A 23,186-nucleotide genomic window follows, 5' to 3' on the forward strand; every position below is an offset into this window, starting at 1 on the left:
AGATACACAAGGCTGATGCTGTACAGGTTACACTTTGAACACGGACTATGATATATGCTTGGAGATGGAGGAAACCTGTCTCTACTGAACATGCTGGTGCGATCCCGGGACGGCCACCGCCAGTGCCCACCTGAGCGAGGAGACCCTTGCAGCTGAGGCACCGGCTCCCTCTAGCCCTAATGCAAGCCTGGGGGTCCTCGCCTCAGATGCTTACGTCCCTGGCACGAGGAGCCCCAAATGCACTCCAAAGGTAATGATTTTCCACTGGAAGATGATTAATACTGAAATTGGCAGAGACACAACATAAAAAAATTCCAGTTTATCCCCAGGAGATTCTATACAGCTTCGATGTCACAGTAGAATCTGTGTGTACTGAGTGGAGGGGAGAGGTGCGTGCGTGTGTGTGTCCTGAATGTCACGTGGGGTGCGCTGGGAGGAGCATCCCCCGGGGAGTGGAGGGACTGTCACAACAGAATGGCCACGCAGGGAGGGGAGGCTGGCGGGTGGGACAGGGGATTAAAGTGTGGATACCTCCAAACTGATTTCGTGCCTAGTTTTCTTTTCTTTTTTTTTTTTTTTCCAGGAAGCCCACATAGATTTCTGACAGATGAAGTTGAAAAAACAGTACCCTGTACGAAGTCAAAATTAAACAATTTAAAAAAAAAACCCAAAAAACAAAAACCATCCCCAGCCATAAAAAAGCCCTTATTCACTTTTGTGCCCCACGCTCTCGCGCTGGTTTCTCTTTCTCTCCCCTTCTCGCCGCGTCTGTCCTGCGCCCGACAGAGCCTGTGTTGTACTAGAGGCGGGATTGAAGCCTGTAGGTCATGCGTGTCCAGTCAGCCGCTCATGCGGACGGGGGGCTGGAGGAGTCCCTTACGGAGGTCATGCCGCAGCCTAGAGGAACAGGCGCACCGCTTCCGTCACCGCGGGTCCAGCTCTCCTCAGTGTGCGTGGCGGAGTGTGGAGGTCAGGGGTTGGGTGTCGAGGTGTGATCCTGAGGGACACAGGAGATGAGATCACTCAGCACGTACAGATGCGACTCCCGGCAAAACCCGAGCGCAGGGTCCGAGGCGAGGCTGGGTGGGGAGAAGCCGTCTCCCCACGCGAGGGGATGTGCTGCGGGGTGCTGCCCTTCCCGAGATGCCACCCTCCTCCCCTGCCCACGTGGCCGCCGGGGGAGAAACCCCTAAGGCTTGTCCCTGCACGGAGGAAGGGCCCTCTCAGGAGCCGCGGCCTGTGCAGCTGGGTTCCACCAACACGCACTAGGTCTGCTGGGTGCCAGCCCTGGAAGCCCCCAGGGGTGACGGCGCCCCTCGGCTCCGGTCCCCGGCTCTTCCTGCCGGGTGCCTCTGGCCCCCCCCCCCATGCCCCTGCCTGTTGTGGCAGGGAGGGGGGACAAGCAGCGGCGCCCTCCCCGGACAGCTCTGCCAGAGGAGCCCGTCCACACTCTGCGGCCGAAACCCACAGTGACACACTCTCCTGCCCCCGAGCTGGGCTGAAAACCCCCTCGAGTTCTGTCTGCAGGGGCCTTGGGACCGACGGGGACAGGAGGATGCTTCAGTGGAGGTTCTGACAGCCTCCTGGGTTGGGTGGGAAGTCACGGGGGGCGGGGGGCGAAGAGCTCCTTTGGAGGCAGAGCTGTCCCTAGAGGCTGAGCCCTCCTGGGTCCTCCAGGGACAGGGCTGGGGAGGGGTGGCAGAGGTCGTGACCCAGGAGAACGCAGCTCTCCAGGGACAGGAGGGGTGCTGGGCTCCTAGCCGGGCTGCTGTAAAGCTGTAAGACCAGGAACTGCTGCTGCCACCTGGCCGGACAGAGCCACCCCCTGGTGGGGAGCACTTCCCTCCTGACGGCCGTCCCCTCCAAGCCCTGCCCTCCGTCAGGGCCGCCTTCCTCTCCTGTGTGTGCAAGTCCCACCCGCCACCCTGGACACCCCCGCTCCACTCTGGGAGGTCTTCTTTCCTGCCACTGCCTTTTGTTTAAAGAGAGCAGAGTCCAGGGGGTGACACGAACTCTGGAGCCAGACTGCCTGGGTCAAACCCGGTGCCACCGGACCTTGGCCAAGAACTTACCCGTTCCATGACTCAGTTTCCTCTGCTGTAAAGTGAGGGCAACAATAGCAGCCGCCTCATTGCTAGTTGTGATGTTTAACAGAACTAAACACATAGAGTGTAGGACAGGACATGTCACATGAACGGGGCTGACTGCTGGGCTCTCTGGAAGTGCTCCTGTCTCTGCGTGTCTGTCCTTTCTACACCTGCATCTCCCCGCGGCTGGATTACACATGCTCCGAGGCCGTGCGCAGCCCGAGCTAAGCACTCCTCCAGTAAAGGACCATTCTGGGACCCTGAGCCTCGCCCAGACAGGCCAAGGTCTCCCGCCCACTGCTGCCCAGGCACGGAGTGGAAGAGAAAGCTCAAACCCTCGCGATCACGCTGGCGGGACAGCTCCCGTCACATCTGGGGAAACTGAGACTCGAGGGAGTGGTGTCGGGGCAGGAAGGCTCCCTGGGGACTCCTGTGCTTCGCGGTGACTCTTCCCTGGGTCCCCTTTGAGAAAGGGCTCACCCTTTAAAATGCTCAGAAGCTCTCAGTGGCTGTGCTGGCCGGGTTCCCTTCCTCAGTTCCTCTCTCTCCGCTGTCGCACCTGTTCCCACCCTGCTGGTCCTCACGGCCTGTTCCTGCCCCACCCAGCTCTGATGCGCACAGGTGGCTGGGGACAGAGGGTCGACTCAGTCCACACGGCACCTTGTCCCTCCCCCTCCATGGACATGATGGATTAGTTTGGAAACGGATTAAAACTGTCCACCGTCAGGGCGGGTGCCAGTCTCGGGACCACAGTGTCTGAACGGAAAGCATCTCTTACAAGGGGGGACAGCAGAGCAGGGGCTTTTCAACCCGCAGCTTGCCGGAGCGGCCGGAGGCCTGGGCGTGGGGCAGGGCCGACAGCAGGCCTTGCCCAGGCTCGGCGGGAGGCAGGGGGCCGCAGGGCGGTCTGCTCCTGGCCCCCCAGCTGCCTCCCCACACACTGTCCTCAGCAGCGATGACACCCTCGGACTTGCACCTTCCCGCCTGGGCGCAAAGCGAAACCCTCCACCTGCTACCGCGTGCCCCAGACAGGCACACTGCGACGAGGCGGCCGCTTTCCAGCACCTTAAACACGACTGCCCTGGCCGGGCCTCGAGCGCAGAACCCTTCCCAGTGCTGGAGTGACGCCGGGCTCTGCAGAGCAGGCCTCGCCCGGGGGCTGTGCCGCCCTTGCGGGACTTCCACGTCGTTAAACAAACTAACCCTCGTTCTTTCAGTCCACGTTTTAGATAGACAGCCTCCAACCGAGCCACGTCACTTCTAGAGGTTTGGGAGGGAACCCAAGCGAGGCGTGGTAACGCCACCTTGCACACGTGTAAAACTCAGCCGAGGAGTTTGCGGCAGAATCTCCAGTTCCAGAACTGTGACTCGGGAGGTCGGGGCAGGGACCGCAGTCCGCCTTTTAAAGGACATGGTCACGAGACTGTGATGCAGGGACGCAGACAGGAAACGGCCTGCGAGGACTTCACCAGCCACACAGCCCTCACCAGGGCCGTCCAGGGCAGCAGCGGCAGGACTGCTCGGCTGTGCATAAGGAACCCGCGGCTGGGGCAGGTCGGCCAGCTTGCCCGAGTCACGTCACAAACGAGATCTGCGAGCGCTCCCGTGCCAAGGACACGAGTTCTTATTTACTCTTCACAACAGCTCTCCCAGGTACCATGCCTTTTTTTTTTTTTGGAGACAGAGTTCGCCCTATCGCCCCAGCTAGAGTGCAGTAGCGTCATCGTGGCTCACTGCAGCCTCAAACTTTGGGCTCAATCCATCCTCCCACCTTGGCCTCCCAGAGTGCTGGGATCACAGGTGTGAGCCGCCGCGCCCGGCCGGCCAGTATTCTTTTTACACTTTATTGAAGTGTAACACATCCAGGAGGGACTATTTTCATCCTCCCTGGAGGAGGCTGAAGCTAAGGGCAGTTACATGACTTGCGTGAGGTCACCCGACCTGGAAACAAGGGGGAGGCAGGCCTTGAATCTAGACTCCCCAGCCTCAGCTCTCCCTCTCGGAACACAAACAGTCGATTCTCATTATTGAGGTGGTTATGTTCTATAACATCACGGTGAACACTGAATTGGCGAGCACGAAACAGCTGCGCCTAAGGGGAACGCAAGGTCAGGTTCCTTTGAGCCTCTGGTCGCAGTATTTTTATCAACTGATGAATACGTAACTTTGCTTTATGTGTGTTTCTGTTTAACACATTAACCGCCGTGTGAGTTGTATTTAACTCACACTAGTTTTGAGCCCGGGGCCTCGTGAAACAAAACCCTGCAGTTGGTTCGTGAAAGTCTTACTTGTTGATGTTTTTATTCTTACAATTAATATTGACAATTTAATTCTAAAAATGTGGATTGTGTTGCATATAACTAACACACGGAAACTAAAACTAACCAATTAGAAAGGATTGTTTTAAGAAAACACTATGGCCCCAGGGAAAATTTTTTTCTAGCGTGGCCGTCAATGTGTTAAAGACACATTATTGAATCTATCTGATTAACATCGACCTCTCCACCGTGGACACAACTCGTCCCTAAACACAGCTGACCTAACACACGGATTCCTGCCCTAAGGCGCAGCCTTCCTGCCTTAGGAAGCCTAGACAGCACTTCAGCCCCACTCTGGCGGGCCATTTTAAACAATCAACAAAACACCAACAAAAAGCACAAAAATGCAAAAAGTTTGACCCTAAACAGACCACGAGAAGGACACCTGCTTACAGCACCAGAGCCCACGCAGGCAGGCAGACTGTCGACGACCACCTTGTTCAAACTCCGCGGGAATGTCCACACTGGGCAACTCAAATTTCCCGCCGCTGTGTCCGTGTCTGAGACTGACGGCAACAGCGTGGTGACTGGCGGCTGTGGGGCCACAGATGCATTTTAGCAACGAGGATCAAGCACACATGACTGTGAGTGGGTGGGGTCAGCAGGCCCCGAGGGGCTGCAGCCCTCTCCTGTGTCTCTGCAGCCTGTGCTCTGGCCGGGAGGGGACAGCGCCTCACCCGCCCCCTGTCACCTGCCCCCTGTCACCCGCCCCCTGTCGCTCCCTCCCGGCCACGTGCTTCCCCTGCCCGTTCCTGGCAGAGAGCCCAGCACTGTGGTCTGGTCCCTAATCGCCTGCGGGGGCTTCAGCCACTTTGCAGATCATCTACAGCAAGTAAAAAATCCCAGCTTCCCTCCTTCCCCCACGGCTGGGCTTCTGGGACGCCCTCTCCCGTCCTGGCACATCGCAGACACTGAGCTAGGCACGCTCCAGGCTCCAGCGCACAGCTGCTCCTCGGCCGCAGCGAGAAGTAGGGCGGGCGAGCGCCCCCCTCTCTCCCTCTCTGCTTTTTAAAATCAACTGCACCTTGCGAGTATTCCTAGGACCGAACTGCAGCCGATCACCACCTTCGAAACCGGCACCCTGGCAGACCCTTGGCAGTGCCAGGGTTAACGCGGTGACCTCCTTAAGCTGCTGAAGAGTCAGGTCTAATTTTATCCTGTAACTGGAGCCGCCAGTGCCCTTTTTGTCCAAGTGCTGAGATATGTCAGGAAGCCCAGAGTCAGCACTTCGGCGGCTCGGGGGACGGCTGCCCGGCCCTGCTTTCTGCCGAGCGTGTGCGAAGCCAGAGCCTGGGCGCGATGGCCCCAGAGCGGGCCCTGGGGTCTGAACGGCGGCACCTGGGTCGTGCCTGCTGGGCCACGAGGCTTCCTCGCTTCCGCTCACTCCCACCCCGACGCACCCTGTACTGAGCTGCCCCGAGCTGGGCGCAATAGAGGGCCTCGGGGCAGCTCAGTACAGGACCCCTCAGGGAGGACAGGATCAGAGCTGGCCGCCGAAGCCCCAGCACCCGCACCAGCACCGCACAGGCCTGCTGGGCACCGTCCCCGCAGTGTCTTCGCAACCCTCCCTCGGGGCACAGCACGGCACACCCCTGCTCCTGGCCACACTGCCCCATGCTCACACGCGACATGCACCGTGGCCTGGGCCCCAACCCCGATGGTCCTGCCGACTTGCAGGGAGAATGCCACCACCCCTGGGGCCGGTAGCTTCGTCCTTGCCTAGAAAGCAAGGGAGCAACGTGTCCCACGAAACACCAAGAACAATCTCAGGCTGGGGCTGGTCTGGGCCACAGGAGGGTTCCAGGTTCCAGAGCCCGTCCAGCCCTGAGTCTTGGAGCTCTTCCTGGGCACTGATGTGAGAATGTCACAGTCTAGACAGACCCCTCCATCCTCTCCCAGGCCCTCCCCACAGGCCCTCCGATCTCCACTGCCTGGTTTCCAAGATAACGTCACCAGGCAGATTTACAGGGTGCGTTTACGCATCTAAAAGCATCTTTCCAAAACTGTGTTTGTGCACTCCCTGAGAAGTATTACTGACTCTGTTTTCCTAATGAGGAAGTCGGGGCTCAGGGACGCAGTTAGTAGGTTGGGAAGCGACAATCTAAGCCTCCAGACCCCACACCAGGCTGTTCGTCCTCAACATGCTGGGCGTAGGTGGCAGGGGCCGGCTGAGCAGTGAGCAGTGAGCAGCTGCTCCACCGGCGAGCAGGCCATGCAGGAAGGACGGAAGGGCGGCGTTACCTCCCGGGGGGCTATTCCAAGGAGAGAGGCTGGGTCACTGCTTGCCCCTTTTCAGGCTGGCCCGCTTCACTATCTGAGCCCCCTTCCTGCCCTCTACGAGGTCCGGCTGCAGGCCGCTCCCTCTCAGCTCCACCTGGAGACGCAGCGGAGACAGAACGCAGGACAGTTGCACAGACAGGCGGGCAGAATGCAGGCAAGAGACTGGGAGGACGGCAGGCAGGCGGCGGGAACACTGCCCGCCGGGGAGGAGGCGGCTCGAGGGAGAGCCCGGGAAGAGGGGAGTGGGTAGGGGCAGAGCCGGGCGGCAGGGCGGCGCTGGGCGGCTCGGAGGAGCAAGGCCCCTCGGTACCTTGGCGTGTTTCATAAAGTAGTCGATATCGGCCTCCAGCTCACTGGGGTCCTCCGGGGGGCCCTGCATAATCACCTCCTCGTGCTCCAGGCTGTCATCGGCACCAGATGAGTCTATCTGTCGGACGACCTTGCGAGTGATCTGGAAAAGAGCGGAAAGGGGACAGGGCTGGTCAAACCATCGAGACGGAGCTTGAGGACAGCAAGTCCTGGGCATGGGATCCGAGGGAGGTAGCCTTTGTCCCAAAGGGCCCAGCCCTGAGAGACCAAGAACAGGGACCGACCTTCCCCTCAGTGCCTTACGGCAAAACCTCAGAGGGGCTGAATTTCTGGAGGGGTCTCGGCAGGTTTCATTTAATGGCCCAGGTGTGGCTCCAGCTCGAGCCCACAGCACCTCCTTCTTCCCTGGCAGTGTGGCCGTTTGTGCCGTCTTCCCCACTCTGCTTCTGCCAGCTTGAGGGCAGAGGGCATTTCTTTCTCACCTATGGTAACCTGATTCAATTCTCATCCAAATATTCAAACAACCCTTTCCTCTCCACCTGCCGAGTGCTCGGAGCAAGACATGGTCCCTGCCGCAAGCGGCTCAGGGGGAGGGACGGACACATGGGTCTTGCCGTGCGGAGCGAGCGGTGGCCCAGCACGTGCGAGATCCCCCTGCTCCTTCTCCCTCTGCCCGTGCCTAGCACAGTGCCTGACGCTCGAACCACTGTCGCAGGGAATTCCTGCACCCTTTGTATTTGAGGAGGCTCGTGGTGGGCCAGGGCCAATCACGCTGCTCTCTTAGCAGCTCTGCTTGCAGGGCAGCCATCACGCAACTGGGTGTGGGACGCTTCCCAGGGGCTGGTCCTCCTGGGTCAGAGTAGCAGGAGCTACTCAGCGTGACTCGGACAACAAGGCCACGAGGACGCCACGTGTGGACGGCAGGTGACCAAAAGCCCCTGAGCCGCCCCTGCCGAGCAGTGCAGGTGACGGCCCTCACCCCACTGACGGGTGCCAGGGAGAAGCTGGGGTTCAGTTCTACCGCCTTGTGGCTGCTGGCCCACTTGCCTCCTGCCAGCCCAGGGGGGCCCCTCACCCACCTTCTTGGTAACGAAGTTGCCCTGCTCATCTGTGAACTGTTCCTCTGTCACCTGCTCCCCTGGAATATTCTGAAGCTCACTCCCCTGGAACGAGAGAAAGGGGGAGCCCTCAGGTGGGTGCGCAGGCGTCCGGGGGAAAGGACTGGAGCACAAGGAGAGAAAACAGCAGCCGCGAAGGCCCCGGTGCAGTAACCCCGAGCGGGACTCCACCTCCTCGGGGGGCAGGGCCAGGCCAGGGGCTCCTGGCGGGGGGCTGTGCCCGGGGCGCGGGCCCTGAGGATGGACGGCCCAGGGCTCCCTGCGCTGGATCCTCACGAGAGCCCTGGGGACAGCGAAACGGGGGCGATGCTACAGGCTGACAGGAGGCCCTGAGAGGGCGAAGGGAGGTCCCCGTTTTACATTTTTACAGCACTTCACAGCTTAGAAAGGCCTTCCCCAGACAGTGTCACCCAGAACGTGACCTGCCCGGATTCCCAAAGCCAGTGGGTGACAAGTGGGACGAGAGCAGTGCCACCCCGAGTGGGAGCTGCACACGGCTCCGGCTCCCGGGGCAGGACCTGTCCCCGGAGGCCACCCCGGCACGGCACGCACACACCGGTGTCCGTCGGCCCGGCCTCGGCCTCCCAGCTCCGGCCACCTGCCGCCTGCCTGCGGTACCTTCAGGAAGACGCGCCGCCGGACCACCCTGCTGGAGATGGTCTCCTCGTCGTCGCTCAGCCCCTCGCCCTCCCCCAACTCCTTGTCCAGCTCCTGGTGGACGTGCTTCAGCACGAAGTGCAGTGAGCCCCTGACGATGTGCATCACGTTCTGGCAGCTGACCAGGAAGAAGCCCAGGAGCACCAGGGTGACCAGCAGCTGCGTGATGAAGGTCCACATCCTCACGCCCTGCTCACCAGCCCGGCCCTCCGGGGAGCAGCGGAGCCAGGGGCCTGGCTGCGGCGGGGGTCCAGCCCCTCATTCTCCTCCTGAACTCCGGAGTCCCCGGGGGACGCCTCCCATTCTCTCTCTCTCTGTCTGCTCTGCTCTCTCGGTCTCTCACTTTCTGCTCTGGGCAGGACACCGAATGGGCCCGACCCGAGGGCCCTGCCCCCCGGGTGACATCAGGCGTCTATAATTTTAGCTCCCAAACCAGCTGCCTGAGCTGTCCAGCTGGCCTAGAAGGAAGCCGGCAGGTGCCCATGCCAGAGTCACGGCTCAAGGGACGCCCGCTGCAGCCCTGCCCTTCCTGCCTGCCTGTCCCTGTGGGAGCTACAGGCCGTCCTGGCTGGGAGAGTTTCTTGTTCAGGGACTCCAGAAAATAAGAGCTTCCGAGAATGTGGCTACTTGTGTGTCTCCCTGGGCGGCTACTGCAGGGACCAGAATGCTGTTCTTGGCGCCGCAGGGGTCAGACCAGCTAATACCGAGACAGTTAAGGGCTCGTTTCAAAAATAGCCCCAAGGGTGCTACACTGGCAGGCCCAGCCCGGGGAGCACAGCGGGGGCCCAGTGCGGGTGGGGGGGCACCCGGGCCCCATCTGTAAATCCCGCCAGCCCCACGGGCCCTCACTCCCTTCCTTTACACGCACAGCAACTCTCAACTTGACCGTGTAGCCAGCGTGTCTATTTCAGGCCTCTCCCAAAGGGCTCTTCCCGTGCCAGGCTCTCCACGCCCACGGGGCGGGAGCCACGCGCGTTAGGCGGCAGGGCTGCGGCTGGAAGGAATTGCACTGTTGGGTCAGGCTCTTCCTCTGCGAGCGGCAGCCCCGCACGGCAGAAAGAACAGAGATCTGGACACGGCAAACTGACCCCACAACCCGCCCCCTGCGGGGGTTGGGGAGGTGGCTGCTGCTCTGTGCCTCAGTTTCCCCAGCCATAGAACAGGGACTACAGTGCTCTCTGTACCCCTTCTCGAGACGGCTGCGAAAACCTGGCAGTCTATGAATGCGACCAGCCGCTGAACGGTGGCGGCACAGGCTTCCGACTGCGCTGCTGTGCGCGCGCTTCACAGCGACTCAGCTGGCTTCACCACGGTCCCGCCCGTGTAGGGTCTGTCACTCTCCCAGCGGGAAAGCGTCTCGCCCAGGTCAGAGAGGCGCACCGCAAACTCTCCTCACTCCACAGTGCTGCCTCGTCTTGGCGGCAAGCCCTGCAAACGGCGAGCGCAGCACGCGCACCGCGCCGGGCCGGGAACGCATCGTGGCCCGGGCTCAGCCAAGCGGAGTCTGACCTCAGCGATTCCCACCCCGACCCCGGGAGGACGCGTCTGGGCTGCAGCCACTGTCCGTTCGCTATGGCAATCACGGCCACCTCGAGCCCCAGCCACAGGCACCTCCCTATCTCCCGAGCACTGCTTTCAGAGCTTCACTGGAAACACGAGTACATGGGCCCTCTGCAAACCAGCACCTTCGATGGCGTCAGTGTGACCCCCGGGGGCTGTGAGATGACCCCTGGCAAGGCCACCCGGCACGGGTGCTCCGTCTCAAGGCTGGGCGCAGGGCCCTGCACACGCCCCGGCCCAACGCAGGCTCACTGTGTGACCCTGGGGGAAGCCCAGCCTCCCTGGGCCTCAGTCTCCTCATTTGTCACCGAGGTGTCACCTCAGGATCTAGAAGTGTCCCCTGTGACTGCCTGGGCTGCCCTACTTGCTGCCCATGCTGCCCACGTCCCCCTCGCTGCGGTGTGACCGTGGGGGGCAGCGGCTTCTCCCCCTCCCCAGGCATCTGCAGAACACACGAGGAAGACCCAGTGCGGTGGAGCAGCAGGAACCCGGGGGCTGCTGGGAAGAGCGCACGGGGCAGGCTGCGTGACAAGCACACGCGCAAGGGACGCGTTCTAAATAAAGCTCTGCCGAGTCCCCGGAGGCTCCTTCCAGCCGGCAGCCCAGGCCCCTCCTAGAGCTGACCGAGTCCTGGAGTCCTCACAGGTGCCCTGCGAGGGCGGAGGTGCGGGGACAAAGGAACAGGGGGAGGAGAGGAGAGAACAGGGGACGTGTCAAAAACACATCCGCACAGGACAGCAAAGCGGGTTTCGTAAGAACACAAACCGAAGCGACGCCCGTTAATAAGATGTCTGGGATTTGCTTCAAAATAATGGCGGGGGAGCAGGTGGGGGTGGGTAGCTGCGGCCGGGCAGGGGCCGGGACTCAGGGAATAAACGAGACAAATTTGAAACCAAAGGAGGACGGAGAGCAGGGACGAGGCTGGGGGTCGGGCCGGGCAGGGCAGCGTTGCCGCCCCCCAGAATCCCACCACCGCCTGTCCCTCCTGCCCCCACCCAGAGGCCACCAGAGCCACAGGATCCCAGAGCCGGATGAACTTCAGCAACATTCCAGTCGCCCCCAGTTACCGAAGAGGAACTGAGCTGCCAAGGGCAGAGGGTCACACAGATCCCTGAAGGGCCGGAGTCACCCAACTCCCAGCCCTCTCGGTTCCGAGCCCTTTCTAAAACGTGACGGAACAAGAAAACAAAAACCCTGGCTTTGCCCCACACTGCGGCCTAGGGCACGTGGCTCCCCCCGCCCCGCTGACAGCAGCCGCCCCCTGGGAATGAGGCCAGCTGCGGTGGCTGTGGGGACGGGGACAGCTCTGCCACACGAGCCCCTCCCAGAAAGGTGGACCGCGCCCTTGCACCCTGACTTCCAGGGAAAGGGAGGTCACCACCGGTTCTTAGAGCAGGGCCGCACGCTTGGCTCAGGGCTCGACGGCATGAGACCCGCCCTGCCCCGGCCCATGCAGGAAAAGAGCAGGCTGTGCCCGCGGACTCTCACCTGTGCCACCCAGGGGCTCCCGGCCTCGGATGGCAGGGACCCGCTGGGCTCCAGCGCTTGGGCTGTGGGGATTGTCCTCTGGAACGAGTGTGGGCCTGGCGGGGCCTCCTCTTGCCAGGAGCCTTGTGCGGCGTCGTGCAGGTACGAGGCAATGGAGCCTTCCTCATCCCAGTCCTGCGGTCTGGGGTCCAGGAGCGGGAGCAACCAGGGAGAGAGAAAGGACACCTGGTCACCCTTCGCCTCCTCCGTCCAGGGCCACCTGTACTGCCCCAGGGTGGGGGGAGCCTGAGCACGTCACCTGGCTCCCGCCCTATCCGTGCGGCCCAGGTGTAAGGGCCTCTGGCCCCTCCCTGCAGGTGGGCGGCTCCCCCGGGGCTCCAGGGCCCTCTGCCCACCCTGCTGGCCCAGGCACTGGGGCCCCCACCCTCTTCCCACGTGGTCAGACTTCTCTGCCTGCTCCGCCGCCAGGCCAGCCCCCACTCCACCCCCATCTGACAGGTGTCACTCGTGCTCCCTGGCTCCCGGAACCCCACGCTGGCCTGGTCCCCTCCCTCTCTGGCCACTCCTCAGTGTCCTGCTGGCTCCCCCGAGGTCCCTGACTTCTGGCTCAGGGCTCAGCTTGCCACTGTCTGCACAGCGCTGTGCCCTGTGTCCACTCCCCGAGTGAGCCACTCCTGGGCTCCAGACCCGCCTGCCGCCCACACGCTACCTCCCACCTCAGCTACAGCCGTGTGCACCCCACAGCCTCGTCCACCACTCCACCTCGGGCCCCTCGCCGGCACCCACAGCCCACGTGGTGGAATCCACGCTTCAGATCTCCCCACACCTGTTCCGCCAGGTCTTCCCCCCCCCCCGCAGCTCCCGCACCACCCCCTGCGGTGGGGTTCAAGGCACCCGCGCCCCGCCGGACCCTCTGTCCCCCACACCCACAGCGCAGCCGTCGGCAACACCTTTTGGCCCAGCTCTGAGAATACACCCCAACCCATCCGACTCTCAGCGCCGCTGCCCCCGGGCTCTGGCCTCCTGAGGTTTCCCTGCTTCTGCTGGGCACCCACGACCCTCAGGGCGGCTGCCGGCCTCACCACCGCTCTGGCAGCCCCCAAGGGCTCCCTGCCCAGCCAGCAATGCCAGGGGCTCTCCGGGACCTCCAAGCCTGGCTCGCGTGGCCCTGTGCCCTCCCCCTCACTGCTCTGCCCCACCGCTGTCCCTGGGAGGAGTGTGCCCGGCACGCTGTACCCCAGCCTGCGCACACGCTGGGCCTTCCGCCACGTCTCCCCCAGTCTCCCCCTGACCCACAGTCCTTCAAGTCACTCAAAGGCCACTTGCTCAGGCCTCCCTGACCCCCGATTCCAGCCGCCCCTTATCTCCACGCACTCACCGGCCTCTAGCACCTTCCTGCCTTGGTTTTCCTTTTTGGCACTAATTATCTGGAATTACACTTTCTAATTTCATTTACTTTATCTTGTGTCCTGTCAGTCTCCGCCTGGACGACTTACAGGTGGAGACGTCTGTCTGTTTTGCCCAGTGCCATACCCCAGCATACCCCGGCAATTCTCACGGGAGGCTGGCACGCCGTAGGTGCTCAATAACTGCTGAGCGCGTGAGTGATGGAAACGCATCTCTCTCCCCCGGAGGGCTGACCAAGGTCATGGGGCCGAGAAGTGACCCAGCTAGGCCTAGAATCCAGGCCTCTGGTTCCCCATGTAGTGGCTCTGCTGTTCTCATGGTGCAGGGCCAGCACACAGCAAGCACTCAGTAAATGCCCACTGAAGGAACGGCCATCGCAGAAAAGATGAGCTCTCTTGCAGGAAGGCCCGTATTTCACCTTGAACCCTCCTAGGCTCAGTCTGTCCGATCCTCCCCACCAGCCCACAGACTTGTGTAGGAAACAACTCGAATTCTTTGCTGTCTCATCTGCCAAGTGACCCCGGGGAATGGCCACCAGCCTGGGCCTCTGAGGGGTCACCTGTGGGGCGGCGCTGGGGTGGGGCTGAGCACAGCTTTCCTGCGCCCTGGCCAGCCCTGGGCCTGAGCTGGGGGGGGTGGCCACAGCCTCCAGGGGGCACGTGAACCGTCTGCTTGGTTTAGGAAAGCTACCGAAGCAGGCAGTGCGGGGAGAGGGGGTCCCTGTCACCGGCTTCATATGCCAGCCCAGAGAGGCCGAAGGGGGCCCCGTCACTTGTCCGTCTCATCTCCCTCTGCACCCGCAGGCGCCCGGGGGGCCTCGGAGCCCTCGCCCGCACGCAGCAAGGCTCTGGGCATGGCAGGTGACAGTGGCTGGGAGGCCCAGAGGGCTGGGAGGCCGGCCCGGCCCCGGCCCCACAGATTCTCAGCGTCTGAGCAGGGCCCTGTGGCACCGCACCCTCCCAGCACGGGACGCTCAGGGAGGGGACCCCACTGCTCCGCGGCTGAAGGCTCTGCCCGGCCAAGATAAGCCCACTGCACTTCCAACAGGGACAGGAGACTGAGGCACCGCCATCAGCTCTGCCATACGCAGGCTGTGACTGCACGCAAGCCACTCCTCCGGGTCCTGACACTTCCAGGTTTCTAAATATGGTGTCAGCGGGAAGCCGCCATGGCCGGGAGTCCGGGCACCCGGCTCAGCGCTGCGGGCCGCACCGTCCCCAGTCTTGTGATGGCTCTCCTAGCGGCTCTCCCTAGTCCCCACAGCCCTGGCGTTGCTTCTGCTGGCCACACCCAGGCAGTGCCGCCCTCGCAGACCACAGCTGCACGCCTGCCCCAGGCGGCCTCCCAGGCACGCTGCAGCCACACGGAACTTACTTGCTCTGGGACATTTGTAACGCGGGGGCAGGGTGACGTCAGCACCCAAGAATTCCCCGTGATGCGCCACTGGGCACAATCTTACGCAGGAGCCCAGAAGACGAGAGGGCCCCGTGGCCGCGGCCACGCCCTTACCTGTCCTGGGTCCTGTCCATCACCCGACTCACGGTGGGCGAGGCTGTGACTCGGGCTCGCACCCGCTGCTGGCCTGAAACAAGAGACACCTCACTCTCTGCGTCCCGCCCTGCACGCGGCCAGTCATCCTGCCTCCTATGACCTGGCAGCTTCTCTTCTGACCTCTGACCTTCCTCCTGGTCAAGCAAATCGATAAGGCCATTTGTGGCATCTGAATCCACTGTGTCGTCCTCCACGAGGTCCAGAGAGCCCAGCTCGGGGCCCCGCGGGTCCTCCGCGAGCGCCCCCTCCAACTTCCACTCGCGGCCTGTGGCGTCAGAGTCCTCGGCCTTGCTGCACTCCAGAGAGGAGTCCTCAGCAGTGACCAGGGAGGGCGTGAGGCCCGCGGACCACACCTGCATGTCAGACATCTCCAGCATGGCATCATGCTCCGTGGCGGCCAGGGGCATGGCGTCTATGACGGCCACCTCGTTCCAGTACTGGTCCGCGCGCAGCGGAGAGGGAAGCGCATAGTGCAGAGAGGCGGGGGACAGCAGCTCGTCCTGCAGCGAGGAGTAACCTGGATGGGCAGACAGAGGGCGACATGCTCCAGAAGCGACCCTTGTCACACACGCATGCAGGCCACGCACACGCACACGCACACGCAGGCACAGCCACAGAGGTGCATGCACATTCGGGGCAGGGGCTCTCCAAGCTCAAGGTCCAGTGCTCAGGCCTTGTGGCTGCTGCCTGGGGCGCCCAGGCAAGAGAAGCAAGGCTCCGAGCTGGACGGGGCGCCGGGGCAGCCAGGGCACGGGGGCTCCTTCGCTGGACGGCAGAGACATTGGGATTCTTCCTTATCCAGCGCCGAGCACTGGATACAGAAGCCTTCACCAAGGAGCCTGTGCTCCAGTCTCTGGGCCCACGAAAGCCCCACTCTCCACGGCTGGGCGGAAACAGACGTTGCTCTTTCTTGGCTCAAAGCTTCACTTTAGCTCAGTCCTTAGGGTCTGGGTTCGGAATGTACCTCAAAGGGAGGGAAGAGGCTGCTGGGACCCGGGGCTGGCAGCCAGGCTGCCTCTGAGGGGCCTAACAGCCACACTGAGCACCCACAGAGCTCCGTGCAGCGGCCAAACGGGGAGCAGGCTCTGGTTTGCTGGGACATAACTTTTCCTCCAGTGGCATATTGGGTCCAGAAATGCTGAATGATCTATGGTGTCAAGGTGAGGGTTCTCAGGGTTCCAAGGGGGCAAGGTCAGAGGGCACCATGGGGCGCCAGGTGCATCTGCCCAAAGCCCTGCATCCGCCAGCCCTGAGCGGTTCCCCCAGCAACGACTGGCTTTGCACTGGCTCCCTGACGTTCAGAGGCGGCTAGGAACCCGAGTGGCCTGTACACACGCGGCGGACTGCAGTGCATGGGGGATGTCAGTGCTCCATCTCCAGCCAGGAGCGGGGACCCTGCGGCAGGGAAGGACGGCCTTGCCCTCTGGAGCAGGTGCCCGTCTGTGGGCAGGAGCAGGGCCACGTGCCTGGCACGCGTCCTCTCCCCCCACCTTCCAGGAGGCTTCTCCCGACTGAGCCCTGAGAGTCCGTGTGGCTCCAGGTCCCAAAGTTAGGGGAGGAGGAAGGGACCCCAAGATGGGGTGGTGGCTGGGGACAGGGCTGTGCAGTGGCAGAGACAAAGGGAAACCCCTTTCAGCTCTGGCCACACTAGGAGGAGGGAGGGAGAGAGCAGCAGAAGCGGGTGGGCCGCCCACACCCGAGGGACTGGGCAAGGGAACGGCGGCCTTCACAGAAGCCTCCCCGGACTCACGCAGCAGGACACGTTAGAGCCCGGCGATTGCCGTTTTCCTATCACTCTCGCAAGCATTGTATTATCTGCATCACTGATTGGGCATATATTTGGCACAAAATGTATCTAACATGTTATGTTTGATTGTCACAACAACCCTACAAGGAAAATAATAATAATAACATTCCCACTTTGTAGATTAGGAAACTAGAGGTTTGGCAACTTGCTTAAGGTTGCACAGCTAGTAAATTTGGTCTCTTCACTGGATTTTGCCATTAATGTCTCTTTAAAATAGCCTTGCTCAGGAACAGGTGGCATGGAACAAATGCACGTATTTAAAGTAGACAATTTGGTAAGTTCTGGCGCACGTGTACCCCATGAAGCCATCGCCATAATGAACAGAGGGGACAGTGATCACCCCTGAAAGTCACCTCGTGCTTCCTTGTACTCTCTCCCGCTCCTCCCCACTCACCCCAGCCACGCCCTGGCCACCGCTGATCTGCTTTCTGTCACTAGACGCGTTTGCATTTCCTAGTATTTTATAGAAAAGGAAGCGCAGTATGTTCTCCATCTTGGTGGGGGGGTCTGGCCGCTTGTGCTGAACCTAATTATGAGGGTTCCCCCGCGCTGCTGCACGTACCGATCCGTGCGCCACTTCTGCTGTTGTGCCATGTCCCGTGGACACCTGATGGCCTCCAGTTTGGGGCTATTGCAGATGCAGCTGAGTCTGTGTGGATTCAGCCAGCTCTTCTCCACCAGGGAACGCGATGGCTGGGCCACGTGGTGGGCGTGTCTCTGGCTTTGTAAGAAAGGACCCCACTGGCTGTGCCGCTTTGCACTCCCGCTGGCAGCGGTGCGGCAGCCTGGTGACACTGGGTGTGGCCGGTCTTCAGATGTCAGCCGCTCTTGAGCACAGCGGCACCTCCCTGCGGCTTTGGAGTGCACGTCCCGAATGACCAGCGATGCTGAGCGCTACTTTCCTGTGCTTATTGGCATCTGTGTATATTCTGAGTTAACTGTGTGTTCAAATCTTTTGTCTGTTCTAAAAATTGGGTTGTTTTCTTATTACTGAGTTTTGAGAGTTTGTTAGTAATATATTCTGATGCTAGAGCAGATGATTATTTGCCAAGATTTCCTCCTAGTCTGTAGCTGTCTTTTCATTTTCCTAGCAGTGTATTTTTTTTTTTTTTTTTTTTTTGAGACAGAGTCTCGCTCTGTTGCCTGGGCTAGAGTGAGTGCCGTGGCGTCAGCCTAGCTCACAGCAACCTCAAACTCCTGGGCTCAAGCGATCCTACTGCCTCAGCCTCCAGAGTAGCTGGGACTACAGGCATGTACCACTATGCCCGGCTAATTTTTTTTTCTATATATATTTTTAGTTGGGCAGATAATTTCTTTCTATTTTTAGTAGAGACGGGGTCTCGCTCTTGCTCAGGCTGGTCTCGAACTCCTGACCTCGAGCGAGCCTCCCACCTCGGCCTCCCAGAGTGCCAGGATTACAGGCGTGAGCCACCGCACCCGGCCCTAACAGTGTATTTTGAAGAGCAGAAGTTTTGATTGTGACCCTGTTCAACTTAGCAATTTGTTCTTTTATGGATCATACTTTTGGTATCATAGCTAAGAATCTTTGCCTTGCCTGAGATCTCTAAGGCTTTTTCTTATGTTGTCTTCTAGATCTTTTATAGTTTTAGGCTTTACATTTAATCTCTTGTCCATTTTGAGTTAATTTTTGTATCCAATGCAAAGTATGAATCCAAGTTGATTTTAGCTTATATTTGTTTGCATAAATGTTCATGAAGGACATTGGTCTGTAGGGTTTTTTTCCTTGTAATGCCCTTTTTTTCAATATCAGGATAACGCTAGTCTCATTGAATTCACGGGGAAGTATTATATCCTTTTCAATTTTCTAAATGAGCTATTTCTTCTTTAAATGTTTGGTAAAATTCACCAGTGAAGCCATCTGAATTTGGAGTTTTCTTTGTGGGAATGTTTTAAACTATAAATTTAATATCTTTCTTTTACGTGGGGCTATTTAAGGTTATCTCTTTCTTCCTAAGTAAGCTTTAATAGTTTGTGTCTTTTAAGGAATTTGTCAGTTTCATCTATGTTTTCAAATTTATTGGAATAAAATTGTCATTCTCCCGTTATCCTTTTACTGCCCATAGAATCTGCAATGATGACTTTGCTCTTATTCTCGATGTTGGTGATTTTTGTCTTCTGGTTTTTCTTGTGATCAGTCTGGCTGGAGATTTGTCAATTTTATTGATTTTTGATTTTTTTCTAGTGTTTTTCTGCCTTCAATTTCATTAATTTCCACTCTGATCTTTACTGTTTCCTTTCTTCTACTTAACTTTGGGCTTAATTTGTTCTTCTTTTTCTAATCTCTTAAGGTAGAAGCTGAGGTCCTTGATTTGAGAACTTTATTCTTTTCTAATGCAGACAAGTTAGTGCTTTAAATTTTCCCCTAAAGCACTGTTTTAGTGATATCCACAAATTTTGTTATCTTGTGTTCTTATTTTTATTCAGTTCAAAATATTTTCTGATTTCTCTTTTGCTTTATTCTTTGCCTCATGGGGTATTGAGAAGTATATTATTTAGTTTCTAAATATTTGGGATTTTTCCCGGTAACATTATTTTATTGATTTCTAATTTAATTGCATTGTAGTCAGAGAATTTACTTTGTATGACTTAAATCCTTTTAGATTTATCGAGACTTGGATCTATTTGGATGGGTTATAGCTATAACTATTAAGTGGTTGCCTTAGAGTTTGCAGGCAACATACGTAACCAGTCACGGTCTACCCTGACGTGGCTTTAGGCCACGGGGCATCCGGAACGAGACCCTTCAATGGTTCACGCCCATCTTTCCCTCCTGACTGCTATGCTGCCTTTGTCATATATTTCACTTTTACGTGTCATAAACCCAACATTATGTTGTTATTATTTTTGTTTAAATAGTCAGTTATCCTTTAGAGATTTAAATAGTGAGAAAATAAATCTTAGTAGTATATATTTATCCTTGTAGTTTTGGTTTTTTGTTTGTAGTAAGCATTTTGGTTTTTTGTTTGTTTCTTTTTTAAGAGACAGGGTCTTGCTCTGTCACCCAGGTTGGAGTGCAGTGGCTCCACCATAGCTCACTGCAGCCTTGAACTCCTGAGCTGCAACGATCCTCCTGCCTCAGCCTCCCAAGTAGCTAGGGCTACAGGCTCACGCCACCATGCCTGGCTAATTTTTTTATTTTTTGTAGAGATGGGGTCTTGCTCTGTTGCCCAGGCTAGTCTTGAACTCCTGGCCTCAAGCAACCCTCCCACCTCAGCCTCCCAAAGTGCTAAGATTACAGACATGAGCCAGCCCAGTGAGCATTTCTGGCAACGTTCGTTCCTTCCTGTAGATCCGTATTTCTGTCTGGTATCCTTTCCCTTTGGCCTGAAGACTTAAAAAAAAAAAAAATCATCACTTACAGCATGGTGATGAATTGCTTGCTCATGGTGATGAGTTCTTCCCTCTTTTGTATGTCTGAAAAGTCTATTTTGCCTTCATTTCTGAAAGTTGTTTTTGCTGAGGATAGAAGTCTAGATTATTTTATTTTTATTTGATTTTTTCCCATTTCCTGGTGTGAGATAGGTCATTTTAGAGATGTTGTTTTGTTCTTCTTTATTGGGCCACCATCTTCTGGCTTATCCTATTTCCAATAAGAAATCTGACGTTCTCATTCTGTTCCTTTGCACATAACGCATCTCTTTATCTCTGGCTGCTTTTGAGACGTTCTCTTTCCTACTGGTCTGACCAGTGTGTTCTCACATGCCTGGTGCAGGTGCCCAATTACTTCCTGCGCATGGAGTTCATCCAACTTGCTGAATCTATGTATTTATAATTTGCATCAAATTTGGGAAATTTTTGGCCCTTTTTTTTTTACTTATCCATAAATGGTCATTGCAGTTCTATTCATAGTAGCCCCAAACTTGAAATACCCCAAATATCCATCAACTGGTTAATAGATACACAAACTTTGGCACATCTAAGTAATAAATAGGAATGAAAATTTCAAAAACATTATTCTGAACAAAAGAAACTAGATACAAAATAATAAATACTATATCATTACATTTATATGAAATTCTTTTAAAAATGAATCTCAACTATATTAATTAAAGATAGATTAGTGGTTGCCTGGGGCTGGAGGTGGGAAGACGATGGAAATAAATGTTTTATGTCTTGACAGTGATGCCAATGGCGTCATTTGTCAAAAGTCAGAACTGTACCCTCAAAATGGGTGAACTTTATAGTATGCAAATTCTATCTACTGAAAACTGAAAATAAAACAAAATTAACACTTAAAGTATTTCTGCCCCCGAAATTTCAGCACTCTAGGGCCAGCCTCCAGCCTCCTGAACTGACCTGCTGCGGCTACACCACAGCCCTGCCAGGAGGCGGTTCCACGCAAGCGCTCTGCTCCCTTTCCCATCTCTGCTTGTATCTGGCCTCCAGTGAGAGAATCTTTGTCCCGGTCTTTCGATTATGTTTAAAAAATGTGGAATATCTTGTTGTCCCTGAATGACGGTGGGGATGCTGCTTCCAGGCTACATGCATTCCCGAGGCTACTGGGCGAGCTGCAAAGGACCTGTCGGAGCCTGAGCAGCGGACCAGACGGCCTGTGCGACGTCACTCTCTCGGTCTCCCCAGCTCTCTGGCTTCCGCTTCTCAGCCTGTGGCACTGACGCTGCTGTCTCTCTGGGCTGGCTGTGTCTCCTCTCCCTCTGCCACCCTTCTGTCCCCGTCCCTGAACAATCACGAGTCCCTGGCCATTATTTCTTCCAATACTTTTTCTGCCCTTCTGCTCTGTTGGGGACTCTAATTTCTAGGTCACTTGAATTGCCCTATAGCTCAACGATGCTTTAAAAATTTTTCTTTTCTATCTGTATTTCATTTTGGAGAGTTTCTATTGCTAATGTCATAAATTCACTAATCTTTTCTTCTGCAATTCTAATATCGAATCCCATCGGATGTATTTTTTATCCTATACATTCTAGTTTCCTCTGTAGAAGATCAGCTTGGGTCTTTTAAAAATATCTTCCATATCTCTACTTAACTTTCTGAACATCTGAACACAGTCATAGTAACTTTTTGCTGTCCTTGCCTGCTCATTCCAACCCCGGCGTCGGTCCTGGGCCAGTTTCACTGGGTTGATTTTTCCCCTCACAGGGTCCCGTTCTCCTGCCTTCGTGTGTCTGGTCATCTTTAATGCTGGACATCGTGCATTTTACCTTGTGGGATGCTGGGTATTTCTGTATTCCTACACATTCTTGAGCTTTGTTTTGTTACGCAGTTAAGGGACTTGGAAGACTTGATTCCTTTACATTTTGCTTTTGAAATTTCTTAGACAGGACTGAGGCCTGGGGGTCGATCCGTCCCCATTTCTGAGGCAAGATCCTCTTAACCACCGGCTGTGAACGACCAGTCTGGTTGCTGGGAACAGCTGCTTAACGCTCGGCGGAAACTCGCGGGGGACCCTCTGCAGGTCTCCAGATTTTTCTCTCTGTGGAACTGTCTCCTCTCTGGTCCTCGATCTTGGAAACTGAAGCTGCCTCGGTCTCCCTGGACTCCCAGCAACTTCTCTTCAAGTCAGGGAGTCTACCTGGGCTTCCCTGGAAACTCTTTCAAGGCAGCAAACTGGGCAATCGTAGGACTCACGTCACTTGTTTCTCACGCCTCAGGGATCACTGTCCTTCGCTGTCCCACATGCAGAGCCTTGGGGACTGCTGTGTCGTATGTATTGTCCGTATTTTGGTTGTTTCAATCAGGAAGATACATCCAGTCCCTGTTACCCCGGCTTGGCCAGTGGTGGCATGTGTCTTACACAGCTGCTCGGACACCACCAGGGAACATTCTGTCACTCCTGGGTAGCCCTGCCAGCCACGGATGCCCAAGGCCCACCCTTGGGTACCCTTTGTGAGTTTTCTACCTTGACATTTGCATGGCATCCATTTTGGCGGAGTCTCCCCCAGACAAAGTGTGTGGGTGAAGAGAGCACAGGCACGAGCCCTGCCAGGGACCCCTGCTCGTCTCTGCCCTGGGCCCGCCCTGGTGACGGTGCTTAGGGAGCAGGCTGGGCCCTTCCCTCCCGGTCCCCAGAGGACCCTGCCCCGCACAGGCTCGGCTCTGGGGCTGCAGGGCCAGGCCTGCCGCTGGTGGGGTGACGCTCCCTGAGAGCCAGGCGCAGCCACGTGGTCTGGGTGGACCAGACCACGGTGCGACCCACCGAATCCCCGGCTGAGTCTCAGAGCTTCTGTCTGCAGGGGGCTCGTGCGGCCCTGCCACCCCGGCTCACCAGCCACCCCTCAGCCAGGGGCTCCCCTTTGGGGTGACGTGTTGGAGGAATCCGGTGAAAGGCAACCAGATGTCTGGCCCGGGGCACAGCGCGGCCAGGGTCCCGCCTCATCTTGGCTGTAACAGACGTCCTACCAGTTAGTGTCGGCAGAAAGCAGATGAAAGGGGCCGACAGACAGGAGGCTGCCGTCACTAAGAGCTGATAGGAAAAAGAACATTTCGCTTCTAAGCAGACATTAATATGTGTCCCATTCATTAGACTAAATGGCGCTGAGATGGGCGTGAGATACCTATTTTCCCCTTTTACACGAGAAATCTGTTTCATTTTTGTTGGTTTGTTTTCTAGGCCATGTTTTCT

At 57.4% G+C, this 23,186-nt stretch overlaps 1 protein-coding gene across 3 annotated transcripts in view; it reads right to left on the bottom strand.

Moving 5' to 3' along the window:
* Positions 1 to 607: 607 nt before the first annotated feature.
* ANK1 (ankyrin 1) overlaps positions 608 to 23,186 on the bottom strand; it is a 198,462-nt gene continuing 175,883 nt past the window's right edge. The window contains exons 39-44 of one of the 3 annotated variants that reach the window (XM_069485294.1): positions 14,734 to 15,292; positions 11,818 to 11,998; positions 8,074 to 8,157; positions 6,996 to 7,136; positions 6,647 to 6,779; positions 962 to 997 (exon numbers count right to left, since the gene is read on the bottom strand). In XM_069485294.1, coding sequence (XP_069341395.1) covers positions 6,681 to 6,779; positions 6,996 to 7,136; positions 8,074 to 8,157; positions 11,818 to 11,998; positions 14,734 to 15,292 — 1,064 coding nt within the window. In that variant the 3' untranslated portion in view covers positions 962 to 997; positions 6,647 to 6,680. Of the gene's footprint in view, positions 998 to 6,646; positions 6,780 to 6,995; positions 7,137 to 8,073; positions 8,158 to 8,730; positions 8,950 to 11,817; positions 11,999 to 14,733; positions 15,293 to 23,186 lie in introns of those variants that run through there. The other 2 variants (XM_069485292.1, XM_069485293.1) reach the window with 2 other exon arrangements.

The sequence above is a fragment of the Eulemur rufifrons genome, chromosome 12, assembly GCF_041146395.1.
Source record: "Eulemur rufifrons isolate Redbay chromosome 12, OSU_ERuf_1, whole genome shotgun sequence".
Classification (NCBI taxonomy): Eukaryota; Metazoa; Chordata; class Mammalia; order Primates; family Lemuridae; genus Eulemur; species Eulemur rufifrons.